Source organism: Saitoella complicata (genome assembly GCF_001661265.1).
Source record: "Saitoella complicata NRRL Y-17804 unplaced genomic scaffold SAICOscaffold_17, whole genome shotgun sequence".
Lineage (NCBI taxonomy): Eukaryota > Fungi > Ascomycota > Saitoellomycetes > Saitoellales > Saitoellaceae > Saitoella > Saitoella complicata.
Window position 1 is genome coordinate 193,511 of NW_017567008.1, and position 20,661 is coordinate 214,171.

At 51.9% G+C, this 20,661-nt stretch overlaps 9 protein-coding genes across 9 annotated transcripts, besides 6 other annotated features; 4 read left to right on the forward strand and 5 right to left on the reverse strand.

The window, feature by feature from the left end:
- Nucleotides 1-26: 26 nt before the first annotated feature.
- On the reverse strand, nt 27-303 carry SAICODRAFT_8519 (TOM7 family protein; the record flags this gene model as incomplete). Its single annotated transcript, XM_019171394.1, has 3 exons — nt 27-88; nt 145-220; nt 271-303. 3 exons carry the CDS (start codon nt 301-303, stop codon nt 27-29), a joined length of 171 nt encoding a protein of 56 aa, XP_019023048.1.
- A 123-nt stretch (nt 304-426) lies between these two features.
- Nucleotides 427-1,856, forward strand: SAICODRAFT_20254 (uncharacterized protein). The gene is made up of 3 exons (XM_019166231.1): nt 427-1,034; nt 1,088-1,464; nt 1,522-1,856. Exons 1-3 carry the CDS (start codon nt 447-449, stop codon nt 1,763-1,765), a joined length of 1,209 nt encoding a protein of 402 aa, XP_019023049.1. The 5' UTR covers nt 427-446; the 3' UTR covers nt 1,766-1,856.
- Nucleotides 1,857-1,956: 100 nt separating this feature from the next.
- Nucleotides 1,957-3,583, reverse strand: SAICODRAFT_82340 (uncharacterized protein). Its single transcript, XM_019171273.1, has one exon. It carries the CDS (start codon nt 3,437-3,439, stop codon nt 2,207-2,209), a length of 1,233 nt encoding a protein of 410 aa, XP_019023050.1. The 5' UTR covers nt 3,440-3,583; the 3' UTR covers nt 1,957-2,206.
- On the forward strand, nt 3,411-8,730 carry SAICODRAFT_36035 (uncharacterized protein; the record flags this gene model as incomplete). The annotated part of the gene is made up of 2 exons (XM_019168468.1): nt 3,411-3,543; nt 3,785-8,730. 2 exons carry the CDS (start codon nt 3,411-3,413, stop codon nt 8,728-8,730), a joined length of 5,079 nt encoding a protein of 1,692 aa, XP_019023051.1.
- A 388-nt stretch (nt 8,731-9,118) lies between these two features.
- Nucleotides 9,119-9,694: a sequence feature (Protein overlapping with rRNA (SAICODRAFT_20257, ODQ51939.1) was converted to a misc_feature.).
- Nucleotides 9,695-11,156: 1,462 nt separating this feature from the next.
- Nucleotides 11,157-11,888: a sequence feature (Protein overlapping with rRNA (SAICODRAFT_20257, ODQ51939.1) was converted to a misc_feature.).
- Nucleotides 11,889-11,952: 64 nt separating this feature from the next.
- Nucleotides 11,953-12,157: a sequence feature (Protein overlapping with rRNA (SAICODRAFT_20257, ODQ51939.1) was converted to a misc_feature.).
- A 51-nt stretch (nt 12,158-12,208) lies between these two features.
- Nucleotides 12,209-12,309: a sequence feature (Protein overlapping with rRNA (SAICODRAFT_20257, ODQ51939.1) was converted to a misc_feature.).
- A 57-nt stretch (nt 12,310-12,366) lies between these two features.
- Nucleotides 12,367-12,551: a sequence feature (Protein overlapping with rRNA (SAICODRAFT_20257, ODQ51939.1) was converted to a misc_feature.).
- A 188-nt stretch (nt 12,552-12,739) lies between these two features.
- Nucleotides 12,740-12,752: a sequence feature (Protein overlapping with rRNA (SAICODRAFT_20257, ODQ51939.1) was converted to a misc_feature.).
- A 118-nt stretch (nt 12,753-12,870) lies between these two features.
- On the forward strand, nt 12,871-13,800 carry SAICODRAFT_58980 (uncharacterized protein; the record flags this gene model as incomplete). Its single annotated transcript, XM_019169642.1, has 2 exons — nt 12,871-13,141; nt 13,196-13,800. 2 exons carry the CDS (start codon nt 12,871-12,873, stop codon nt 13,798-13,800), a joined length of 876 nt encoding a protein of 291 aa, XP_019023053.1.
- Nucleotides 13,801-14,242: 442 nt separating this feature from the next.
- On the reverse strand, nt 14,243-15,551 carry SAICODRAFT_94554 (Pumilio1 in complex with Cyclinb reverse Rna; the record flags this gene model as incomplete). The annotated part of the gene is made up of 2 exons (XM_019171942.1): nt 14,243-14,507; nt 14,561-15,551. 2 exons carry the CDS (start codon nt 15,549-15,551, stop codon nt 14,323-14,325), a joined length of 1,176 nt encoding a protein of 391 aa, XP_019023054.1. The 3' UTR covers nt 14,243-14,322.
- A 1,644-nt stretch (nt 15,552-17,195) lies between these two features.
- On the reverse strand, nt 17,196-17,992 carry SAICODRAFT_140367 (uncharacterized protein). Its single transcript, XM_019165490.1, has one exon. It carries the CDS (start codon nt 17,744-17,746, stop codon nt 17,282-17,284), a length of 465 nt encoding a protein of 154 aa, XP_019023055.1. The 5' UTR covers nt 17,747-17,992; the 3' UTR covers nt 17,196-17,281.
- Nucleotides 17,993-18,408: 416 nt separating this feature from the next.
- On the reverse strand, nt 18,409-19,074 carry SAICODRAFT_140392 (uncharacterized protein). Its single transcript, XM_019165491.1, has one exon. The coding sequence runs from the start codon at nt 18,774-18,776 to the stop codon at nt 18,498-18,500; it is 279 nt and encodes a 92-aa protein (XP_019023056.1). The 5' UTR covers nt 18,777-19,074; the 3' UTR covers nt 18,409-18,497.
- A 258-nt stretch (nt 19,075-19,332) lies between these two features.
- SAICODRAFT_66604 (uncharacterized protein) lies at nt 19,333-20,645 on the forward strand. The gene is made up of 3 exons (XM_019170245.1): nt 19,333-19,812; nt 19,867-20,507; nt 20,569-20,645. Exons 1-3 carry the CDS (start codon nt 19,372-19,374, stop codon nt 20,603-20,605), a joined length of 1,119 nt encoding a protein of 372 aa, XP_019023057.1. The 5' UTR covers nt 19,333-19,371; the 3' UTR covers nt 20,606-20,645.
- Nucleotides 20,646-20,661: the final 16 nt, after the last annotated feature.

A 20,661-nucleotide genomic window follows, 5' to 3' on the forward strand; every position in this document is an offset into this window, starting at 1 on the left:
CACTCTCGACCCTTAAGGATATGCATTTAGGCGGCGAGAGGAGAGATCAACTTGATCAAGGAGATCTGCTTGGCGGAGCGGGTGTATCCTGTAATTCTCGATGAGTATTTCGAGCGGAAGAGTAGCGAAGATGAGTAGACGTACCGATGTAGAGAATCATGGGAATGAAACCCCAGTGGACGGCCTGCTTGGTGATCTCGATGACCCTGGAGATACGCTCCTACAGCACAGTCAGCAACCGGTCCCCTCGCCCGCGAACTCCAAACGAACCCTGGTCTCCTCTGATAGTGCGAAGAAAGGCATGTTGTTGAGTATATAGTTTTCTGATCGTTCACTTTAAACTTTTGTGCCGACGTCAGCTGCAGGTCCATGCCGGCGCCGAATTCAGCACGCCCGGGAGTCTACGATACACCTCCGCCATACGCACACCCCATGACAATTAGAACATGTGGGGACGAAGCAATACCGTCACCATAGTTGAGAAAGCCGTGTCGACTGCTGTTCCAGACTTGCCTGCTCCGGTACTGGAATATGTCTCGAGATTGAGTTCGCAACATGTGGATAGTCGGTGGAGTTTCACGCAGGGATTCTTGCTCGGGCAGTTTACTGTGATTGGCATGGTTTGCGTATTCCTGTGGGTGTTTATCTTGGGAGACAAGGACACAGTGTTGGTGGAGAATGCGAGAGGACAGTACCGGCGGAATCAATTACGGAAGAAGAAGTCCTCGGTACTGCGAAACACGCCCGTTCAATCTACTTCAGAAATCCTCGCCAAGACGTTCTACAACGTCGCCTCTCATCAGCCGGAATCACTCGATTGGTTCAATGTGCTTGTAGCACAAGCAGTCATGCAATTCCGCGAAGACGCAAAGAGCAAGGACGCAATCCTCACATCTTTGGATGCCGTTATGAACGGACCACGGAAACCAGATTTCTTGAGTGATATCAGGATCACGGAGTTGAGTTTGGGAGAAGAGTTCCCTATCTTTTCGAACTGTCGGATACGGCCAATGGAGGGTGAACCGAACCGATTGGTACACTTGCTCACTCCATTATAAAAGCTTGCAATACTGACATTGAGATGTAGCGCGCAGAAATGGACATTGACCTCCGCGACCAAATCACCCTCGCAATCGAAACAAAATTCCTCCTCAACTACCCCAAACCCCTCTTCGCCGTCCTCCCCGTCGCCCTCGGCGTTTCCATCACGCGTTTCTCCGCAACACTTTCCGTCTCCTTCGTTCCGCCCCCAGACCCTGATACATCCTCGTCTACTACAACCCTGACCTTTAGCTTCAGCCCTGATTTTAGATTGGATATCAATGTGAGGAGTTTGTTGGGTGCGAGAAGTAGGTTACAGGATATCCCCAAGATCGCGCAGATAATCGAAAAGAGGCTGAGGGATTGGTTCATGGACCGTTGCGTGCAGCCGCATTTTCAACAAGTCGCGATTCCATCATTATGGTACGCAAGTCTCATGAGTTTTAAAATATGAAGTGCGCTAACGAGAACTGTGTACAGGCCAAGTAAGGCAAAAGAAGGACATGTACAGAAAGAACGATCGACTCAGATGGAGGCTGGTGCGAATTTGCATTCGAGTGAGGAGTTGTTGGCGCCGCCTGCGTCACCGGGAGTGGAGACGGCGAGTACGGCGGAGGGGCTGCATCAGAGGACGAACTTGATGACGGGCGCAAATGGGAATGGGAATGCCGTTGGGAGTGTTGTGAGCAGGATGCCAGGAGCGATACCCGGAGAAGCATTGTGATTGAAAGCAGAAATAGCATGAGAGGGAACATTGCGAGGAACGTAAGGTACACTAGAGCATCCGGACAATTGCATGCGGCTTCGGTTCGGACGGGACGTAGGTTGTGGCCGGTGCATATGGGAAATGAACAGATACGGCCATACCATGATGAAAGCACAGGATCCCGTCCGATCTCCTAAGTTAAGCATCATAGGGCCCAGTCAGTACTAGCGTGGGAGACCAGCTGGGAATACTCGGGTGCTGTATCTTTTCTTCCTTTTTGGGCTCATGCTTGCCCTGATCATGAAGATCCAGGGCCTTTCGGCCATTGTGAAGAAGTGCAGGTCACTTCGGTAAGCGCTATCTGCTGTAGCTATAGGTGCACATGCTTCAATGCGGTTTGAATGCTCTGCTATGCTATCCGTCCCTCATAGTACGCACGTGCTTCCTCATCCAAGCAATTCACTCCTCCACAACCACCATAGCCCCCTCATTCAACCTCCTCTCATCCTCCTCCGTCAACCCCTCAAACAACCTCCCATAACACCCCTGCCCAACAACATTATAATGCCCATACGGATTCCTACTAACGAGATACGCTCCACACAAAAAACAAAAATGCGTCCCGCACCGGCCACATATCATATGATTGCACCCCATCGATTTCTCGACGGGTACGGCGCAGGTTGGGCAGGGTGTTGAGTTGTCGCGGAGCCAGCGGAGGGCGAGTTGTTCGTCTTCGTAGAGGGCGACGAGGCGGTGTAGGACGCGTTGGCCGTAGCGGCGTTCCATGAGTTTTTGGGCGGTGGGGTCGGCGGAGAGGTAGTCTTGGACTAATCCGCCCGAGGCTGTATTCGCGGGGTTGTATTTGCAGGCTTCGACGGGGCCGTGGTAGGTTTCGCGGCATAATGTACAAAAAGTATAACCGCAGCTGGGGCATACGCCGAGTTTGTCGATCATGCCTTCCGAGTCCTTTGAGGGGGGGAGGGGGGTATTGCACGAGGGCCGGGGACAGTAGATCGTCGTTGGGTCAGCGTCAAAGTGGTGTTTTTTCGCCATGTCTTTGTATCTCTGGATCTTTTCTGGTGATAGCACGCCCACTAGTTCTGATGGTGGTACTGAGTAGTCTTGGAGGTATTCCCATTCGGATTTTGCGGTTGTGGATGGGGCGCACCCCTTTTTTATCGATGACAGGCAATCGACGCAGCGGACTTGGCTGACCATACCTTCTTCGATGCAGACGCCGTAGTAGTCTTCGAGACAGGCTTTGCAGAAGACGTGGCCGCATGCGCTAAGCCGTTGACATGCGGAGCCTTTGTGGTTTGTGAGACAGATCGAGCACGCGAAACTGGTATTGTTGAATGATTTCGCTGTCGCTGATGAGTCGTATGAAAGAAAAGTGTCCCGTAGTTGGTATTGTGATGGTCCGAAGGTGAGTGATAGCGCGTGTGAAGGCGTAGCTGACGGCGAGGAGAAAAGTGTTGATCCCGAGTCGCGAACGTGTTCCGCATAGGTATATATCGACTGATCCCTCGTCTCATCCCACAACCTCACCAACCCAAGCTGTACCCGGTCCACATCCGCCGTCGCCAGCCACCTACACTCCAACTTCACCACCGGTGGCACATCCTCCGGATACCCCTCCGGCAACACAAACCGCATCACCATGGGCGGCAGATGCGACACGGTCAACATCTCTGGCTCATCACTTTTGGGAGAGGTGAATGTCACGGTCACCGGCGATGCGGGCTCGATGGGGATTGTGATTGAGCCGGCATACTTCCCGGGGGAGAGATTGAGTTCGTCGGCGTAGATTGCGGCAAGGGCTTCGAGTTCTTGGGAGCGGGAGTGGTCGTCTTCGATCGTCATGTCCCTTCCTCCTGGTTCCTCCTTGTTCCTTGTTCTTTGGAAGTGATCTGGTTCAGTGGCGATCGTGCTGCCGTATACCGCATTAGTCAGGAACGCCGCATACACACGCAGTACGTCACTGAATCAACAGAGAAGGCAAGGCATCAAGGCAAGGTGAAGGAATGACAGGAGAGACGATGGACTACACGACGCTGCAGGCTTTGACGTTGGGCGACCGCGGCGTCGAGGAGCCTGTCAGCGTGAACCAGAGGGCCTTGGTTGACAAGATCTTGGCCCGCTATGCCTCGGAGAACACCACCCTAAGAGAACTGCTGCAAAACTCCGACGACGCAAACGCTACCTCCGTCGAAATCCACTACGAAACAAAGTCAAAACTCCCCCTCAACCCCACCACTCTCCAACGCACCCGTGCCTCCCGTCTCATCCTCAAAAACAACGGCTTCCCCTTCCGCGACCAAGACTGGTCCCGCCTCAAACGCATCGCAGAAGGAAACGCGGACGAATCCAAGATCGGAGCGTTCGGTGTTGGGTTCTATTCTGTTTTCAGTGTTTGTGAGGATCCCTTCGTTAGTTCGGGTGGGGAATGTATGGCGTTTTATTGGGGGAGGACGGAGGGGACGAAAGATCAGTTGTTTGCTAGACGGGCAAAGGTGGGAGGGGAGCATGAAAAGGATGGGTGGACGACGTTTGTGTTGAATATGAGAGAGGAAATGGAACTGCCGAACCTGCCGGATTTGTGTCGGTTTTTGACGACGTCGCTGACGTTTGCTCGGTCACTCGCCAATATCAGCCTTTTCTTCGACTCGAAACCTCTCATTACCATTTCGAGAATCTCATCACCCTCATCTACCCTCTCACTCCCAACGACACTGAAATACACTTGTCCGCAGAAAATGCTGAATCTCCAAAGTGTCGCAAGCTCAGCAGTCCAAATCAGCGTGGAGTACCTCAACGCTGTCCTCTACAAGCCTGATCGCGGACCCGACACCAGTTTCAGAGGACGCTTCCTAAAGTTCGTCACCGCTGAGCCCGAGAAACCAAAAGTGACACCCGACTGGATGGCACGCACACAAGCAACCGCATTCCTCCGCGTCGCAACAGCGAGCATATCCTGCTCCGTAAAACCTTCCTACGCCCAAAACCTTTCCCGAGCAACCAAGAAACCACCACCAAAACAAACCTCACTTTCCCTCCTCTGTATCAACAAAGACGAATACGCCGCATCCTCGGTGACTGATCCAGTTTTCCGAGACCTTGTTTCGTTCCCGAATCAGGGACGTTGTTTTATTGGGTTTCCTACGCATCAGACGACGGGTGTTGCGACCCATTTGGCTGCGCCGGGCTTGATTCCTACGGTTGAGCGCGAGTCGGTTGATCTCGTTGATCCATTTATTAAGATATGGAATTTCGAGATGTTGTATGCGGCGGGTATTTTGGCTCGAATTGTTTATCACACTGAATTAGCTGCACTCCCGGGAGGCGAGGCGGGGTGGGAGAGAGCGATACATACCATGCAGCTATTTACCGTGCATGGGAGTACCCCCAGTGCGAAGATTGGACAGAGCATTGAAGAGGCGTTTCATGAGTGTAGCAAGAACTACTCAGTACCGATTGTGAGTACGCAGGGTGTGTTGCCCTCCAGCGAGGTGAGGCTACTCGGGGATAGCAAGATCACGTTCTTGGAGAAGGTTCCGGTCGTGCCGAGGGTTGTCGAGGAAGCGAAGGGCGCGAGTGCGTTTTTGGATAGGATGGTGGAGATGGGACTCATCGCCGCGGTTGGGGTTGAGGATGTTGTCAGAGAATTGGAGGCACGGCCTTTTGGGTATGCGCAGGTAAATGATTTGTTGGGGTGGATGGGTGGGAACGCTATGACACTGCAGGACAAACAGCGGATCTTGAATGTTGCGGTTGCTGTCGCGGAAGATGGAAGCGTGTATAATCTGGGCAAGGGACGGTGGTTCTTGAATGCGAAGGTTATTCCGGAAGGGTGGCCGGTGCCGTTGACGTGTGTGCCGTATGCGTTGACGAAGAAGCTGGATAGGTTTGCGTTGGAGATGTTGGGGTGGGAGGAGTTGGATCCCCTGTCGTGGGTCAAGTGGATTTGTGACACCAAGAAGGATGTGGTTTTGAAGGATTTGGAGGGGGATAAGGAGTTTGCGGTGACTGTTTTGGGTGTTGTGAGTAGACAGTGGGAGAGCCTCAGTCCGAGTACGAGGGGTGGGTTGGTTGCGTTGTTGAGAGGGAAGAGGTGTGTTCCCACGCGGAATGGGATGATGAAGCCCGAGGAGGCGTATTTCCATACGGTAAATTTGTTCCAAGATCTTCCGGTTATTGAGACGATGAAGGGCGTCAAGGAGAAGGTTCTCATACAGCTTGGGGTGAGGAAGACGGTTGAGTTGCAGATTGTGTTTGATCGGTTGTTTAAGGGTGGGGAGTGGAGTCATGTTGAGCTCATCACGTACTTGACGGGTGTGAAGGATGATATCCCGAAGAAGGAGATTGAGAGGTTGAAGAAGACGCCGATGTGTACGGCTGAGGGTGATCCGACGAAACGGTATCTGGCGAGTGATTTGCATGAGCCGAATGATACGTTGAGAGCTTTGGGGTTGCCTATCCTGCAGTGGAAGACGAAGGAGAATAAGGCTTGGAAACCGTTGAGCGACGAGGCGAGGTTTTTGTATATGTTGGGGTTGAGGAAGTACCCGACTGTCGATAAAATTCTTGAGCTTGCGGCGAGCGAGGATGTGACGTTGAGGAACAACGCTCTGGCGTATTTCATTGCTGGGTATACTGGTCATGGATACGTCCGGGACTACAAACCGGCGAATGTCCAGCATGCGTTCTGTCCGGCTGAACCGGACGTTAACGGGGTTGTGAAGCTGTACAAGCCTACCATGGTTTTCACACAACCTCTTGCGGCGATGTTTGGGTTTCCAGTGTTGAGGAGAGATTTGTGGCCTGCGTCTTTGCAGCTTGGCGTGAAGGCCGATCCTCCGATTGACAAGGTCGTGAATCGGTTGTTGCAAAATCCGCCGGTTACTACAGAAATTGCTAGAGTGCAATTTGAGTACCTGGCTGGGAGAACGGGTGATATGGCCATTGAGTATGTCAACCAACTTTCGAACGCGAATATCGTGCCTATTGCGACGTCAACGGGGAAGATCAAGCATGTTGCGCCGAACACCTGCTTTCTGAATACGCAGAGCTCCGAGGCATCTTTCTATCGCGAGATCTTCTCCTATGTCGACTTTGGTAGTCTTGCGAACGCCTTTCTCAAGCACGTGGGAACTAAGTTGGAGCCGACGCAAATGCAGATTGCGGAAATGCTGGTGAAGAGTCCTGGTGACATTTATCGCTTGGCGCAGACAGACGACAAGTACCTTAGCTTGTTGAGGCAGCTGGCAATTAACATTGCTTCGTTGCGGAAGAACAGGGGTTTGTTCGAACAGTTGAAGCAACGACCATTCTTGTTGGCGCACAAGGTCATCCCGGCCAGCGACGGCGCCCAGGCCGGTGACGATGACGAGGATGACATGCAGTCGCACGTTCTAGCCGCTGCGTCTGACATCGTCATTGTTGATGACTTTGTCTCGTATAATCATTTCAAGAGCGACTTGCTCGCTGCACCCCAGGAAGACGCTTTAGAGTCCTTCTATGAGATGCTTGGCGCTTCGCGTGTCTCAAATGTTATCAAGGAGAATCATCGTGTTGCAGGTATTGCGAAAGCAACCCAAGACACGGAGGAGCTGCGCAAGCTCATCAACGAACGAACGAGTCTGTTCTTGCACGAGACCAGTGAGGCAGTGGCATATGATGCGAAATGGCTTGCAAGATGTTTGCGTGTCGTCATGGTGGACAAGATTCAGTTGCAAAGAACAATGCAGTTTGGTACGCGGGTCTCCACTCAGGCTCAGACGACATCCGCCTTCGTTCAGCAGATCAAGGGTGCCTGGCAGTTGAACGTCACTCCGAATTGGGACTTTTATGATATTGCACAAGCACTCTGTAAGCTATTGCTGGTCAAGTCTAAAGTGCATGACCCTCTGTTGTTTACGTCACTGCTTACTACAGATTTGAAGTTGCTGAGGAGACGTGGATATAACGTGGATAGGATTTTGGCTAACAAGGAGGAAGCACGGAAGCTTGCAGAGCAGAAGAGACAGAAAGACCTAGAAGAGCACGAGAAAGCTCTGGCGATAGAGGCCGTCAAGGAGAAGGAGAGGGAGAAGGAGAGGTCTATACAGGTTGAGGGGACTCCTCGCACGCCGCAGAAGCCTATTCCGGGGGCCTTCCCTGAGTCAACCGGGAAGCATACTCTCATTCAGACACCGTCAGGGCATCAGGAATCTCAAGATTTGTACGGTAAGCTTCGGCGTAAGCTTGGTTGGGGTGGCAATACCGATAATACGAGTGTCGGGACTCTGGATCATCGCCCTTCAAACTCCAATACGGATATGGCACCTATCCATAAGGGTACAGTTGAGCATGGTCCTCTCGCAGCTCCCGCGGAAAAAGTTACGTCAACCGCAAAGCTAGAGCAGACGCTCAGATATGCTGTTTCCGCTTCCCACCCTGCCGATGCTAAGCAACTTGTGTCTCCTCCAACCATGACAACTGTGAAAGAGGCTGTGAGCACGTACTGTGATTCTTCTTCGGGACATAACAGTCGCTTGGTGGGCGAAGTCTCAGGGATTCGTTTCTACGTCAGTGAGGATGTACCGGACGAAGAGCGTGACAATGCCCTTGCTTACTTCGCTAAGGACTTGAGAGATTTTGTTGACATTCTCAAACGTCTCGCAGGAGTGTTTGACTGCGAATACCGGGTCTTCAATATTTTCTATGACAAGAAGGGTCCGAATATTGCGTTCAACCGAGGTGGTACGATCTACTGCAACCTCCGTTACTACTTGCAATTGCACGCTGGGGATGCTGGTCGTGGCAAGACTTCGGACGCAGTTGTCTACTGGTATGTATCGCTTGCGCATGAGTTTGCACACAATTTAGTTCAGGAGCATTCGGCTGGTCACAGTTTTTACACGGAGAGTTTGATTAGTCAATACTTTGGCAGGGTTGTGCCGCTGCTGGCTGGCCCAGGACAGCTGCAGCTTGAGAATTAGGGTAAGATGGTGCGGTGTTGAATATTTGTAGTCAAATACGTATAAGCTTAGACTTGCTCTGCTACACAAATACCATAGAAGGTGCTATCAGCTTACTTGGAGCGTAAAGCGTGGGAACCAAAGTGAACTCATCGTACAGTTCTGTTCCCGTTCGCGACACGACCCACTCCTCAAAGGGTTTGCTAATTGGGCAGCTGATTTTGAGCGATGGCTTCCAAGCTTGAACCAGGGTATTCATACACTGCTGAGGTCTTGTAATACAGTCGATATTTTCTCAGTGCATGCCGCCTCGATGAACTGGGGGTGCATCAAACCTTTGACATTGCAACTAGTGTAATAAGTGTCTCATACGAATACTGTCAGACAGTCTCGCAACAAATCGTGGTAATCAACCCTCAGTGTCAAGCTTGATCACCCCTCGCGGCACTCCACAAGCACATATATCCTCAGTTGAAGGAGCGGCCTTCAAGGCTCCCAAAGCGAGTACCTTCAGCACCCTCGCCTTCTGCAGACGAAGTTCGTATGGAAAGCGAGTAATATCTGCCTGTTGTGCAGTAGCAATTTCGACGGCCTGATTATAATCCGTATGCTTGTGCAGTTGGTGATGTTTAACTCGGTCCTTGACGAATTCTTGCAGTTTTTCATAGCCGAATTTGCGGATGGCACTCTGCTCAGTCCGAGAGACACAGGTGTATAAACCAACATGGCTCATCCTCAGACCAAACTGATCAAGGCCTTCTCTCAGAAGTTTGTCGTAATCGTGGCGTCGACCTTCCTGATCGCGCACAACAGCTTGGGACCTCGCCACTGTCTTTATGTTCAGTCTGTCTGCTTCAAGATGTGTTATCTTTGCTTCCCTCTTTGCTTTCGCCGCCGCTTTCACGTCGGAGAGGAGGTACAGGACGCAGCCACGCGGGCTCGAAACCGAAGGCAGTCTGATGATATCTTGGTCGTTGAGACTGTACTGTCATAGCATCCCTGTGCTTAATCAGCTGATAATAGGGATGATTGCTTTGGCATGCCGAACATGTCCAGGCGTCGCGAATGAACGGATGGAAGTAGAGAGAGGGGCTGTACGATCCGCAACCTTGACATAAATTTTGCAAACGTTGAGCAATGTTTTCACGCGCCGTCTCCTTGCGATCGTGCCTGGTGAGAGGAGCGTTGCTTCTTTGCAGAATCGGTTACCAAATAGATTCGTCCAGCCAGCCAGCGAACTGGCGGCAAGCAATTGATAAGCGAAAGATCGTCAGGATATGTTCAGGTTCTTGGAAGTAAGACATAATGTCGTAGAAATGCTCTGCGGGAACATCGGTGAGGGTGGTTCGAAATTAGGTATGAAGGACGTCAGCATACACCCGGAGGCATGAATTCAAGTACACGAACGACGCAGGCTTCCATGGTTCTGCACAAGCTTCCCTGAAGCTCCTCGTCCCTCTCATCACCCACTGCCTTATGGCGCTTATACTTTTGGATCGTTTTTGACTCGACGCCCTGTAAAACCTCATTCAGCCTGCATTCATGAAGGGGCACCTCTAAATTCAACACACTCTCGCCGTGTCACTGCACCGATCAACAAGACCCACGACCGATCCTGATCTCTTCACATGCTCACGTCCAATTTCCGTCATCGCAAGAAGCCGTTTGTTTTCTTCTCAGAGGTGACGTCGAATTCGGGGCTCCCCCCGGACCCGCTAGCGTGTGATATTAAGGCTCAATGTCTGCGTTCAAACAGACCCGCAGCACATGAATATTTTACGGCAGTGCAAGACGAAGACCACATTTTTACAAACGCTTCATGAAGGTTATTCTGAATCTTGCGCAACGGGCGAAGGCTTTCAGAAGCTGACATGGACGACATGCTTCTGAAAGGTACCCACGGTGGCCGTGACCACGGCTGCAGCCGCGGTTGTAGCAATGTCAGACCAACAGCAGCTGGCACGTTAAGCAAGCACGGTTACACAAAAACCAAAAGATACAGCACCCGAGTATTCCCAGCTGGTCTCCCACGCTAGTACTGACTGGGCCCTATGATGCTTAACTTAGGAGATCGGACGGGATCCTGTGCTTTCATCATGGTATGGCCGTATCTGACAATGTTTTTTTTGTGGAGTTCACATACGGCGAGGCTGGCGCTTCTCACGCGGCCGGCGCGACCTGCGTTGAAAGCGTCTGGGTCAATTCACACGATATCGGTCAGCTCCGATTTGCGTAGGAAGAATGAGATGAATGGTTAGAGTACCTACATTCGCTCTACCTGTACCCTTATGTTACCCACTCAGCCAATGCGATGCTTTCTATATATTACTCTGAATCCATACACGTAAAGCCCCTTGCTCTCGATCCTTCTCAGTTTTCGTTTTCTCTCGTCCTTGGTCCTTGACATGCGCTTTCCAATATCCATAACAGCTCTGGAATTGTCTTACGGCACCGGGTTCGAGCATCGGGAAGTCTCGCGCCTCCATCTTCGGTACCTCCTGAAGGGTCAGTCCACTCTTACGTAGCGCCTCAAGCTGGAAAGTGTCGAGCATGCCACCACCTGAGGCGTAGAAAAGGAAGCTTTTGAGGCCTTCTTCATCCTCAGTAAGGCTTCGTCGTTCAGCAACAGTATGCTTGTTCTCAAGCGTCCCCTTTTTCCGGTGTTCTCTCCGACTTGGTTGGGCCGGATGATAACTCTGATAGGCTCTTTGCTCGCTCTTCACAAACCCATTCAACTCCGGCCCCCTCACCCACCGATTTACCTCAACAACACACCCCTCTCCCACCATCCACCCCACTATCCTTGCCACATTCGCCGAATCATCAAGCCCGCAATGTTCCCGCCCCTCAAACCTCATCCCGCAATGCTCCAGCATGGCATTAATATTCCGCTTCCCAATCTGCAAGTAATCTGAGAAAAGGGCTCGGACATCGACGTAGGAGCCGCAGAGCCAGGGTGGTGGGGGTGAGGGGCCGGAGACGGGCAGCTGTTTGGTGTGCACGAATGACTCGAGGTCCCAGCGGCCGTCGCAGGCGAAGGCCCAGTTGCGGGATTGGGACGTGGAGGGTGAGTTGCGCCAGTCTGAGACGTGGGGGTGAAGGATGTTGTCGTGTTTGCTGAGCCAGGCTTCCACAGTTTTGAGGGCGTCTGGGAAGGTTGGTGCGTCGTCGACTTGGTCCTTCGATTCAGCAGAATTTAGCAGGGGAAAGAGGAGGAGTGAGGAGAGAGAAGAGGAGCCGTACTTGCGTAATGCCAGTCAAAGTAGTACAGAATTCAGACAGCTTTGGGTTTTTGACCGGCTTGATGTATGTCCTGAAGCGATCCACGACCTGCTTCGTTTCGACATCGTACAGCACTATCGGAAACTCGATGATCTCGTGGGGATAGACACCCGGCGCGAAGCCTTCCTCAGCCGTCGCTTCGACGTCGCAGCACAACAGGTAACGTCTATGATCCATATCAGCATGGATCCTGGGATAAGGGGTTAAGATTATTTACAGCTTCAGCTTCAGCTTCGGGCCTTTCGGGAGGGTTGCGGCTAGAGCTGCTTTCTCTGCTGCTGCTGCTACGTGTAGCTTGGCCTGGCGCTCTCTCGCTTCCTGTGAGACGATGTGAGAAAACAAACCCTGAATCGCAGTACGATGAAGTAGACTCACCTGGGCATTTTTTAGTCGCTTCTTCAATGTGTCCTTGTGACCCCGCGAATCAACTCCCAGCTGCTCAAGAGCCGTCCGAAACTCTGACACAGTCTTCGGACGTGGACCCTTCACTAACTGTGCATTTATTGGAGCTTTCGCTTCAACCAACGCTGCCTCGTCCTCGGCCGATACTTTCTTGTTGGCTATACCCGACACGGTTGCGATCGATGAGAGATTGATCGCTCGTCCTAGAGCCTGTAAAGTGGTGTCGGAGGTTAAGGGTCCGGCTATAACGGCTGCAAAGGCGTTGCTGAAGCCTTTGAACGGAATTTTGATGGTTTGGTGGGTGTTCAGTGGGTTTACCGGTTTGGTGTGTCTACGTTACATCTACCCAAGATTCTCATGCAGGTGCGAACCCCACGACTAGGCGTCCGTATCGAGAGTTCAGACTGCCCATATAAAGCGTCCGCCCCCAACACAATTGCAATCAGACCAGATACCAATTGCAACAAGGGAGACACCATGGGAGACGCAACACAAGACACATCCGTCGAACTCCAAAACCTCTCCTTCTCCTACACCGCCGACAACTCCTCCCACGCAATCCTCGATGACGTATCCCTCTCCCTCCCCGCCGGCTCCCGAACCCTTCTCATTGGCGCAAACGGCGCTGGAAAAACCACGATTCTGAAGATTTTGGCGGGAAAGCGTATTGCGAAGGAGGGTGCGGTGAAGATTGGGGGTGTTGACCCGTTTAGGGACGGGGCGCAGGGAATTACGTATTTGGGCACAGGTTTGTCACCACTTCTCTGTGGGAAGGGAGTGTATGCTGACTTTGGAAGGGTAGAGTGGGCCAATAACCCGATCGTCCGGAACGACATCCCAGTCGCACACCTTATCGCCTCCGTCGGCGGCGAAGCCTTCCCCGAACGCCGCGACGAACTCGTCCGAATCCTGGACGTCGATCTCTCATGGCGCATGCACGCCGTCTCAGACGGTCAGCGTCGTCGGGTACAGCTCGTGATGGGCCTAATGCGACCTTGGAGAATCCTTCTTCTCGATGAGGTCACCGTCGACCTTGATGTGCTGGTCCGCGCGGATTTCCTGGATTTCCTTGAGCGAGAAACGAAAGAGCGAGGTTGCACAATCGTCTACGCAACACACATCTTCGACGGTCTCTCCTCATGGCCCACCCACCTTGTCCACATCTCACTCGGCCGAATCTCCTCGTTCGGGCCAGCCTCGGAGTACCCGGAACTCAACGCCACCCAGTCGACGGGTAACTCATCGTTGTTGGCGTTGTGTTTGGGGTGGTTGAAGGAGGATCGGGAGAAGATTAGGGCGGGGGATAAGAGGATCAAGTGGGAGGATATTAGTGAGTTGCAGAAGCATGGGGAGGGGGGCGCTCATAAGTTTGGGAAGTATTTTAATAAGACTAGAGGGAAGGAGTAGATGGACGAGAGCATTATTTGGCATTAGACAGATATTGATACATTTGCTAAATCCTTGCCATCGCCGGCGCTCCCTCATGAATCACTTTCGACGCTGCCATTTCGTATTTCACGAAACGTGAGAAGATCAATTTTGGGACGTGCGATATGAGAAGTAAATTTAAAACGTTGTCAGATACGGCCATACCATGATGAAAGCACAGGATCCCGTCCGATCTCCTAAGTTAAGCATCATAGGGCCCAGTCAGTACTAGCGTGGGAGACCAGCTGGGAATACTCGGGTGCTGTATCTTTTTCGTTCTTGCCTCGGATCGGTACATGTTCCACTTTTGTTCCGAGTCTCAAGCTAGGCAACAATTTCAACAGAGAGAAGACAGGATTAAATGAAGTATATACAACTGTATTTGATTGAGTAGAGTATGAATCCACCAGGCGTAATAAGTCTATGTACGTATACAGCTTACAAAATCCCTAAACGCCGAAAAAAGACCATCCAAAACGAAAGGAACCATCACATTATATCTTAAGCCGTCGTCTCCTCCTCTTTTTGCTCCTCCTTATCGTCGCCGTTCGTCTCGACCTCCTTGGTCTCCTCCTCTTTTTCGGCCTCGCCGTTGACAGCAGGGGTCTCCTCCTGCTGCTCGCCGTTGGTCTCCTCCTGCTCCTCAGCGTCGATAGACAAGGCCATCAATTTCTCGATGCTGACCACTGTGTTCACATGTTAGCTGCGGTCTAGCCTCACGAAAACGGTGATAACTTACAGTGCTTTCCGTAGCTGTACTTCTTCAGGTTCTGCAAATGCGGCCGAATCTTACCAACCAACATCTCCCTCTGATCACCCTCCGAAATATCAAGCATCTTCTGCACAACATAATTGGCATACTGATCCTTAATCATCAACAACAGGGGGTTAGCGCCATCCTCCTTAACCTCGACCATCTCCTCCAAGACAGTATGCTTCTCCTCGGTGGTGCCGTGAATAATGCACTTCTCCACCACGTTGGAAGCGAACTTGTGCTTGGAGTAAGGAAGAACCTTACCCTTGACCGCCTCAATGATCTTGGAGCGGTCCTCGGGCTGGCCGCGCTCAATCACATGCTGGATAACGTAGTTACCATACGAGTCCTGGATGAGGGCGTCGGTATGCTGGTGCAACTCGTCCAACAAAGGAGCAGTGTCGTCAGAGTACTCCAAGATCCTCTGGATAACACGGCATCCATAGGGGTGAGTAGCGAGCGCGAAAGCCTGTTCCCGGCACGCATCCAGGATGAACTGAAGGTGCTCCTGAGGAACACGCTCAATCGCCTTCTGGATACAGTGATTACCGTTCTGGTCCTTGACGCACTTCAAGACGTGTCCGTCAAGCTCCTTCACAAGCGCAGCCTGCTGCTCAACCAAAACGTGCTCGAGCGCCTTCTGCACCACACGGCATCCGTACATTTGCAATGCCAAACTCAACACATGCCCCTCCATCTGCTTCGCCAAAGTCGTCTTGTGGCTCTGATCACCATGCTCAAAGAACTTCTGCACAACATAGTTTCCGAACACATCCGTCATCAACTGCAAGCAGTTTGGCAAGATCTCGTTGAAAACGATCTCCTTCTCATCACTCTTCGCAGTCTCCAACTTCTGCTGTATGAATCGCGAACCATGCTGATCACCAGAGAACTCGACAACGTGACCAAAGATATCCTTCAACTCGTATTTCTTGCTCTTGTTGCTCCTGAACTCCTCCAACAAAGGCGAGCGCATACCGTGGGCATCGTCCTGACGGTTGTTGTTGTGGTGACGGTCGTGGCGACGACGGTGGCCGTTGAAGTGAGGTCCATTCTGACCCTCAGCTATCGGGATAGGGCCCATGGGTCCAGGCCCATAGGGGCTCATCGGTGGAGGCATCATGCCGGGCATAGGTCCGTTAGGAGCCCACTGCGGAGGAGGAGGGAAGTAGCCCTGAGGCGCATCACCCCGCATCATGTTGAACTGCTGCTGCTGGTGCTGCTGTTGTTGCTGACTCAACAAATGCCTCTGGAACTTTTTGTCAACGCCGTTCGCCCGGGGTCCACGACCATTGTGCATGCCGTTTCCGTAGAACGGAGGAGTCATGTGGCCGCGGCGGGGCTGCTGTGCGTAAGGGTTAAAAGCCTCCATACCCTGTGGTGGGTAGGGCATCTGCTCGCCGTTGTAAGGGGCTAGCGCACTGTTCTCACCCTGCTGCTCCCACGGCTGGTTGCCCTCCCTGGGCGCGCCGTACGGATGCTGCGTAGGAGCACCGTACTGCGGGTACATGTTGCGGTTGTATGCGTCATATCCGTTCTGACCCTCGCCATTCTGCTGCTGCTGCTGCTGTCCATCCTGCAACCCCATCTGCCTCAACCCAGTCAACGCCTCCTGCTCACGAGCAGCATCGTTCCAACGACCAGGATAAAACTCCGGGATCTGGTCAATCGATCGGGGCGCGCCGTTCTGGCGGAGGTGAGAGGGGATGAACTCGCCTCCGGTGAATCCGGGGACCGCGGGTGCGCCATTCGCAGCAGAAGCCGGACTCTGACCCATGTGAGCGGCCTGAGCAGCGGCAGCTTTTGACTGCCTCATACCTGCAGTGAATCCAGCTCCGTTGGGGCTAGCAGCCCTGGCAGACTCGGGGGAGTTATCGGTAGCCAACTGCTGTCTCCTGCCGGAGGGGCTAGTCGCAGCGCTCGCTGATCCGGCCGGGGGTTCTGCACCGTTTGCCTGCTCGGCGGGAGTAGGGTTCCAGGCGGATTTAGCGGTCGGCCAGGTGTCGGCGTTCAAACGGGGTTCCGAGGGCTTGGTATTGACGGAGGACCAGGCGTTCGTCCACGGGTTCGACGGCGCAGGCGCAGCAGATTCAGTCTGTCGCACACTCTGTCAGCGTTTATCCCTTCCAAAGAACACATTCAACCCCCGGATCACCATCCGGAAGCATCCGCGCCCACACGTACCTTGTGCTCAGTAGCCATCTCTTTCACCTAAATATACAACAAGGACAAAGACACACGGCCAGTAGGAAGTCGAATGTACAACGAGGAAAGCAACGAATCGCCGAACGCTCTTCAGGTTCTGTACAACTGCAACCGCTTTGTACAAAAAATCAAAATCCCGATGTCTCGAGGACTCTCAACTTGAATTTCGTAAGGAACTTCGCGTTTGCTGCAGGGCACCCGGACTTTTTCTGGGGTGCACGTGAAGCGCGCGGACGATCGGCAAGTGATAGCAGGAAAGGAAGCTCGAAGTACTGTAAGCAATTGTATTTCAAGATCCCAGGTCTTTCTATAAGACCGAATAAACACTAGAACAAGTAGAACCAAAAACTAGATGCTGCTTCCATGTCCATGGACAGAGCAGCGATGATATAAGAGAAAACCAGAAGAAACCTAAATCAGAAAAGTCAAGAACCCAACCCCAGAATTTTGTCAAGTAAATCCAGCTTCGCTTCCAACCAACATGCTTCATGCTCAAACTTCCTATGCCGCAGCAGCAGGAACCTCACGAACATTCTCCTTCAACCCACCCAATTCCTCAACCTTCATCTCCTCAAACCCGTCTTCCCTCCCATACACCGGCGGCGACCTAACATACGCCGCACCACTCTCCCCAACCTGCACAATCACCGTCCTACTCCTTCTATTCCCAGCCTCATCAACGAGGTTCTCCTCCTCCGGGAACGTGATCCTAATTTCAGGGACCTGTAGTCCAGAAACCGTAGTCGTAGAACGGACTGTATCCGTATTAATCGCGAATGCATGATGTTGCATTACGGGACTTGAATTGAGTTGTGCATGAGTTGGTAGAAGGGGTGCAGTGGATGAAGTAACGCGCCGAGACTTGATGAGGCGGAGGATGGTGTAGAGGGATGCGGCGAGGAGAAGGAGGGTAATGAGCGTAATGAGAAGCGCGAGAAGAAGTTGATTTGAAACCATATCGTCCATACGTTTGTATCAAGTTGTCGTTTGTGGAGAAAGTCGTTGACGCTATATGCGTAAGAAAAAAAGAGAGATTGCCGACGGGCCTCGATTGTGTGTGTGTGTGTGTTGCTAGAGAGTGGACGAAACAACGAGCTATCGAAGCTGTTGTTCTTGTAGTTGTGTAAAGTCGAAGCGGGGTTTAGTTATCCAACTTGACTGAGGTATAAATGCCACAAAGTTTGCGTTTGTGGTATCGGTATCGAATGTGTCGGGTTCTCCTTTTCCTTATAACGCAACAACAAGGTGTTGACGATTGACGACTGACGTACTATGGAGAAAGCTGGAGATAGACGGGGGGGAAATTGGATTGAATGCCGATTGGTAAACGATCGACCAAACTGCCAAGAAGAACGAAATAAATGCACTGCCGGAGTGTGTCGTAGTTGCTGATTGCTGCTAGTCGTCGAGCTGCCGAATTGCCGATTGTCGAAAGAACGTAAACCCAGTCGAAGAAGGTTACTGCCGGTCGTACTTCACAGTACAAGAGAGCGACGATGATACTTTTTGGTGTAGGCCTCTCCCCTTGGTGTTGTGTTCGTCAGTAGGTTTAGCGTGTGTGTACCGCCAGCTTGTATGCGCCCAACTCCTGTTTAGGACAAAGGCACGCTGGGAAAGTGCATAGCGACGTTCTAGCATTGCGCGTTGCTAAGGGGGTAAACATTCCATCTGATAGAGTGATAACAAATTATGAATCAAATAGGTTGAGTGAACGCGTCTAAATAACTTCAAGTCCTGAGTAAGAAGGAGGGGAGCCTTTAGATGGACTTCTTCGCCTGAGCCTCAGAGAGGTATTGGCAATCATCCGCATCCCCCTCAACCTCCATCTGCACCTTCTCCATCTCTTTGACCTCTTTCTTCCACGTCTCCACACTCTTCTTCTTCTCCTTCTCAAATAACTCCTGCTCAGGCTCACCCAACCCATCCCACAACGTCGTGAACTGTCCATAGTTGCGGTTGAAGTAGAGGTGGTGGATGGTGTGGCAGGCGGTACCATTGATGAGAGGGTTGTTGGCGATGAATTCGCCGTCGTGAATTAGGATCGTCCAGATGTTGATGAAGGTGAAGAGGCGACGTAGGAGATTTTGTGGAGGGGGAAGATTTCGAGCTAGACATGGTTTTTGAGGTATTTGAGGAGTTTGAGCGTGTCGTGGTCGAATATGAAGAAGTAGGAGAGGGAAGCAAACACGAAGTATGTCAAGACCCCAAAGATCCAGGTAATCATGAACAGAGAGAAATACCGTCTGTATGCATTATCCCGCGACAAAGACGACAATGTCAAAAAGTGGTCCCGCGTCGCGGCATCAGGCGTCACGTTGCTCGGCAAGTGGCATAGTCAAACGCATAGGTATCGCCGATATCGAGAATGAGGTCCATCTCAAACGATCGACTGCTTGTTGGTTGACAAGCTGGAGCGAACGACGATGGTGGGTATGATTTGTGTGATGGACAGGTGGATACCTGGAGTGTTATTATGGGGCGCGGGGTTGGAAGTTCGTAGTAGCGACCTCGATCTGATAATGGGCTAAGACTGCAGGAAGAGCCGAGTATACAACGGACGATCACTGAGAGCGAGATATACGAGAAATGCTATGGGCCTTGGTATGACGCGGGTACAGTATGCTACACACGCCGCCTCTTCCGATTCAAGTAGCCGCCGAAACCCAGCCCGTATCTTGCCTCTCGAGATCCTTCAGGAGATTCTCTCATACCTGAATCATGCGGAATTCTATGCGTGTACTTTGACATGCAGAGCGTTTAATCGAGCCGCCACACCTTTCCTCTACCGCGCTCCTCTTCTCGACTTCTCTCAGCGATCAGGTTCGAAACATGGCATTGCAGATACGTTGAAGGCAAGACCGTATCTGGCCGAAATGGTCCGAAGCGTGAACCTGGGTTGGCATGCTAGAGATTATGGGTATATGTTACCTGGCTTCTTGGACTTGTTCCTACAAGCGTGTCAGCGGCTGGTCCGTGTAAGAGCACGGGTCATTAAACCCTCCGGGTGGGGCCAAAATGAGTCGAAGCGATTGGTATGTAGTACAGAGGTCATCTTAATTACCAGCTTGCTAATGGAATTCCGATAGGTCTCTTCGCGTATTCTGGAGCGCCTCCCCTCTACGATAACGCAGTTTGCACTGAATTTCAAGGGTATAGCAATTGCCCAAGCTGAGTGCAAGTCCAAAGGTTTCCTGAAGCAGTTCCAGTACGACTTTAGTAAAATACTACAAGCCGTCCCAAATCTCACCCACCTGCAACTGGTAGATGCGAATGTATCAGGGGATGCGTTGCGACATATCAATATGGAGAAGCTGGTCGAGCTGGACCTTACAGGCTGCTATCTCTTGACTAAACAGGACATGATCAAATTCTTCAAGAAAGGGGGTGACAAGGTGAACCTGCGGGTGCTAAGTCTCAATGAGTTCCCTAATGGCATTATTACCGACACTGTGCTATCTGCTCTTTTGCAGGGCCCTGGAGGTGCGCACAATCTACGGGTGCTCGAACTAAGACACAGCACCTTGCTTGGTAAAACTATAACAGACGTTGGTGTAAGAATCATTGCTCAATACTGCTCAGCTTTGCACGGCATCAACCTCGCTGGCTGGGTAAACATCACAGATATCTCGGTTGAGGAGCTTGCTGCTGCCAATACGCAGCTGAGGTGGATCGCATGCTGTGAGCAAGGGCCTCGCAGTGGGGGCATTACGCGAGAGCTAATAGGAGGGTTCGTCATCCGTTCCGTCTGCGTGTGAAACGAACCCGTGGCTAACCTGGGCACGATACAGACTCGAAAATCGTGGTATCATCTATAGTGCACTATAGCTATAAAGAGAGTTCCCACGGCCTGGCCGGCTGTACGTGCAAGCGGACCCTGCATC

Coding starts and splice junctions, on each gene's coding strand:
- SAICODRAFT_140392 (XM_019165491.1), bottom strand. CDS start 18,776: ATGGTACCGCCTGCCACACCATCCACCACCTCTACTTCAACCGCAACT.
- SAICODRAFT_140367 (XM_019165490.1), bottom strand. CDS start 17,746: ATGGACGATATGGTTTCAAATCAACTTCTTCTCGCGCTTCTCATTACG.
- SAICODRAFT_82340 (XM_019171273.1), bottom strand. CDS start 3,439: ATGTTGACCGTGTCGCATCTGCCGCCCATGGTGATGCGGTTTGTGTTG.
- SAICODRAFT_66604 (XM_019170245.1), top strand. CDS start 19,372: ATGGGCCTTGGTATGACGCGGGTACAGTATGCTACACACGCCGCCTCT. Junction 19,813..19,866: donor AAAATGAGTCGAAGCGATTG/GTATGTAGTACA, acceptor GAATTCCGATAG/GTCTCTTCGCGTATTCTGGA. Junction 20,508..20,568: donor ACGCGAGAGCTAATAGGAGG/GTTCGTCATCCG, acceptor GGCACGATACAG/ACTCGAAAATCGTGGTATCA.
- SAICODRAFT_20254 (XM_019166231.1), top strand. CDS start 447: ATGTGGGGACGAAGCAATACCGTCACCATAGTTGAGAAAGCCGTGTCG. Junction 1,035..1,087: donor AGGGTGAACCGAACCGATTG/GTACACTTGCTC, acceptor ATTGAGATGTAG/CGCGCAGAAATGGACATTGA. Junction 1,465..1,521: donor GTCGCGATTCCATCATTATG/GTACGCAAGTCT, acceptor AACTGTGTACAG/GCCAAGTAAGGCAAAAGAAG.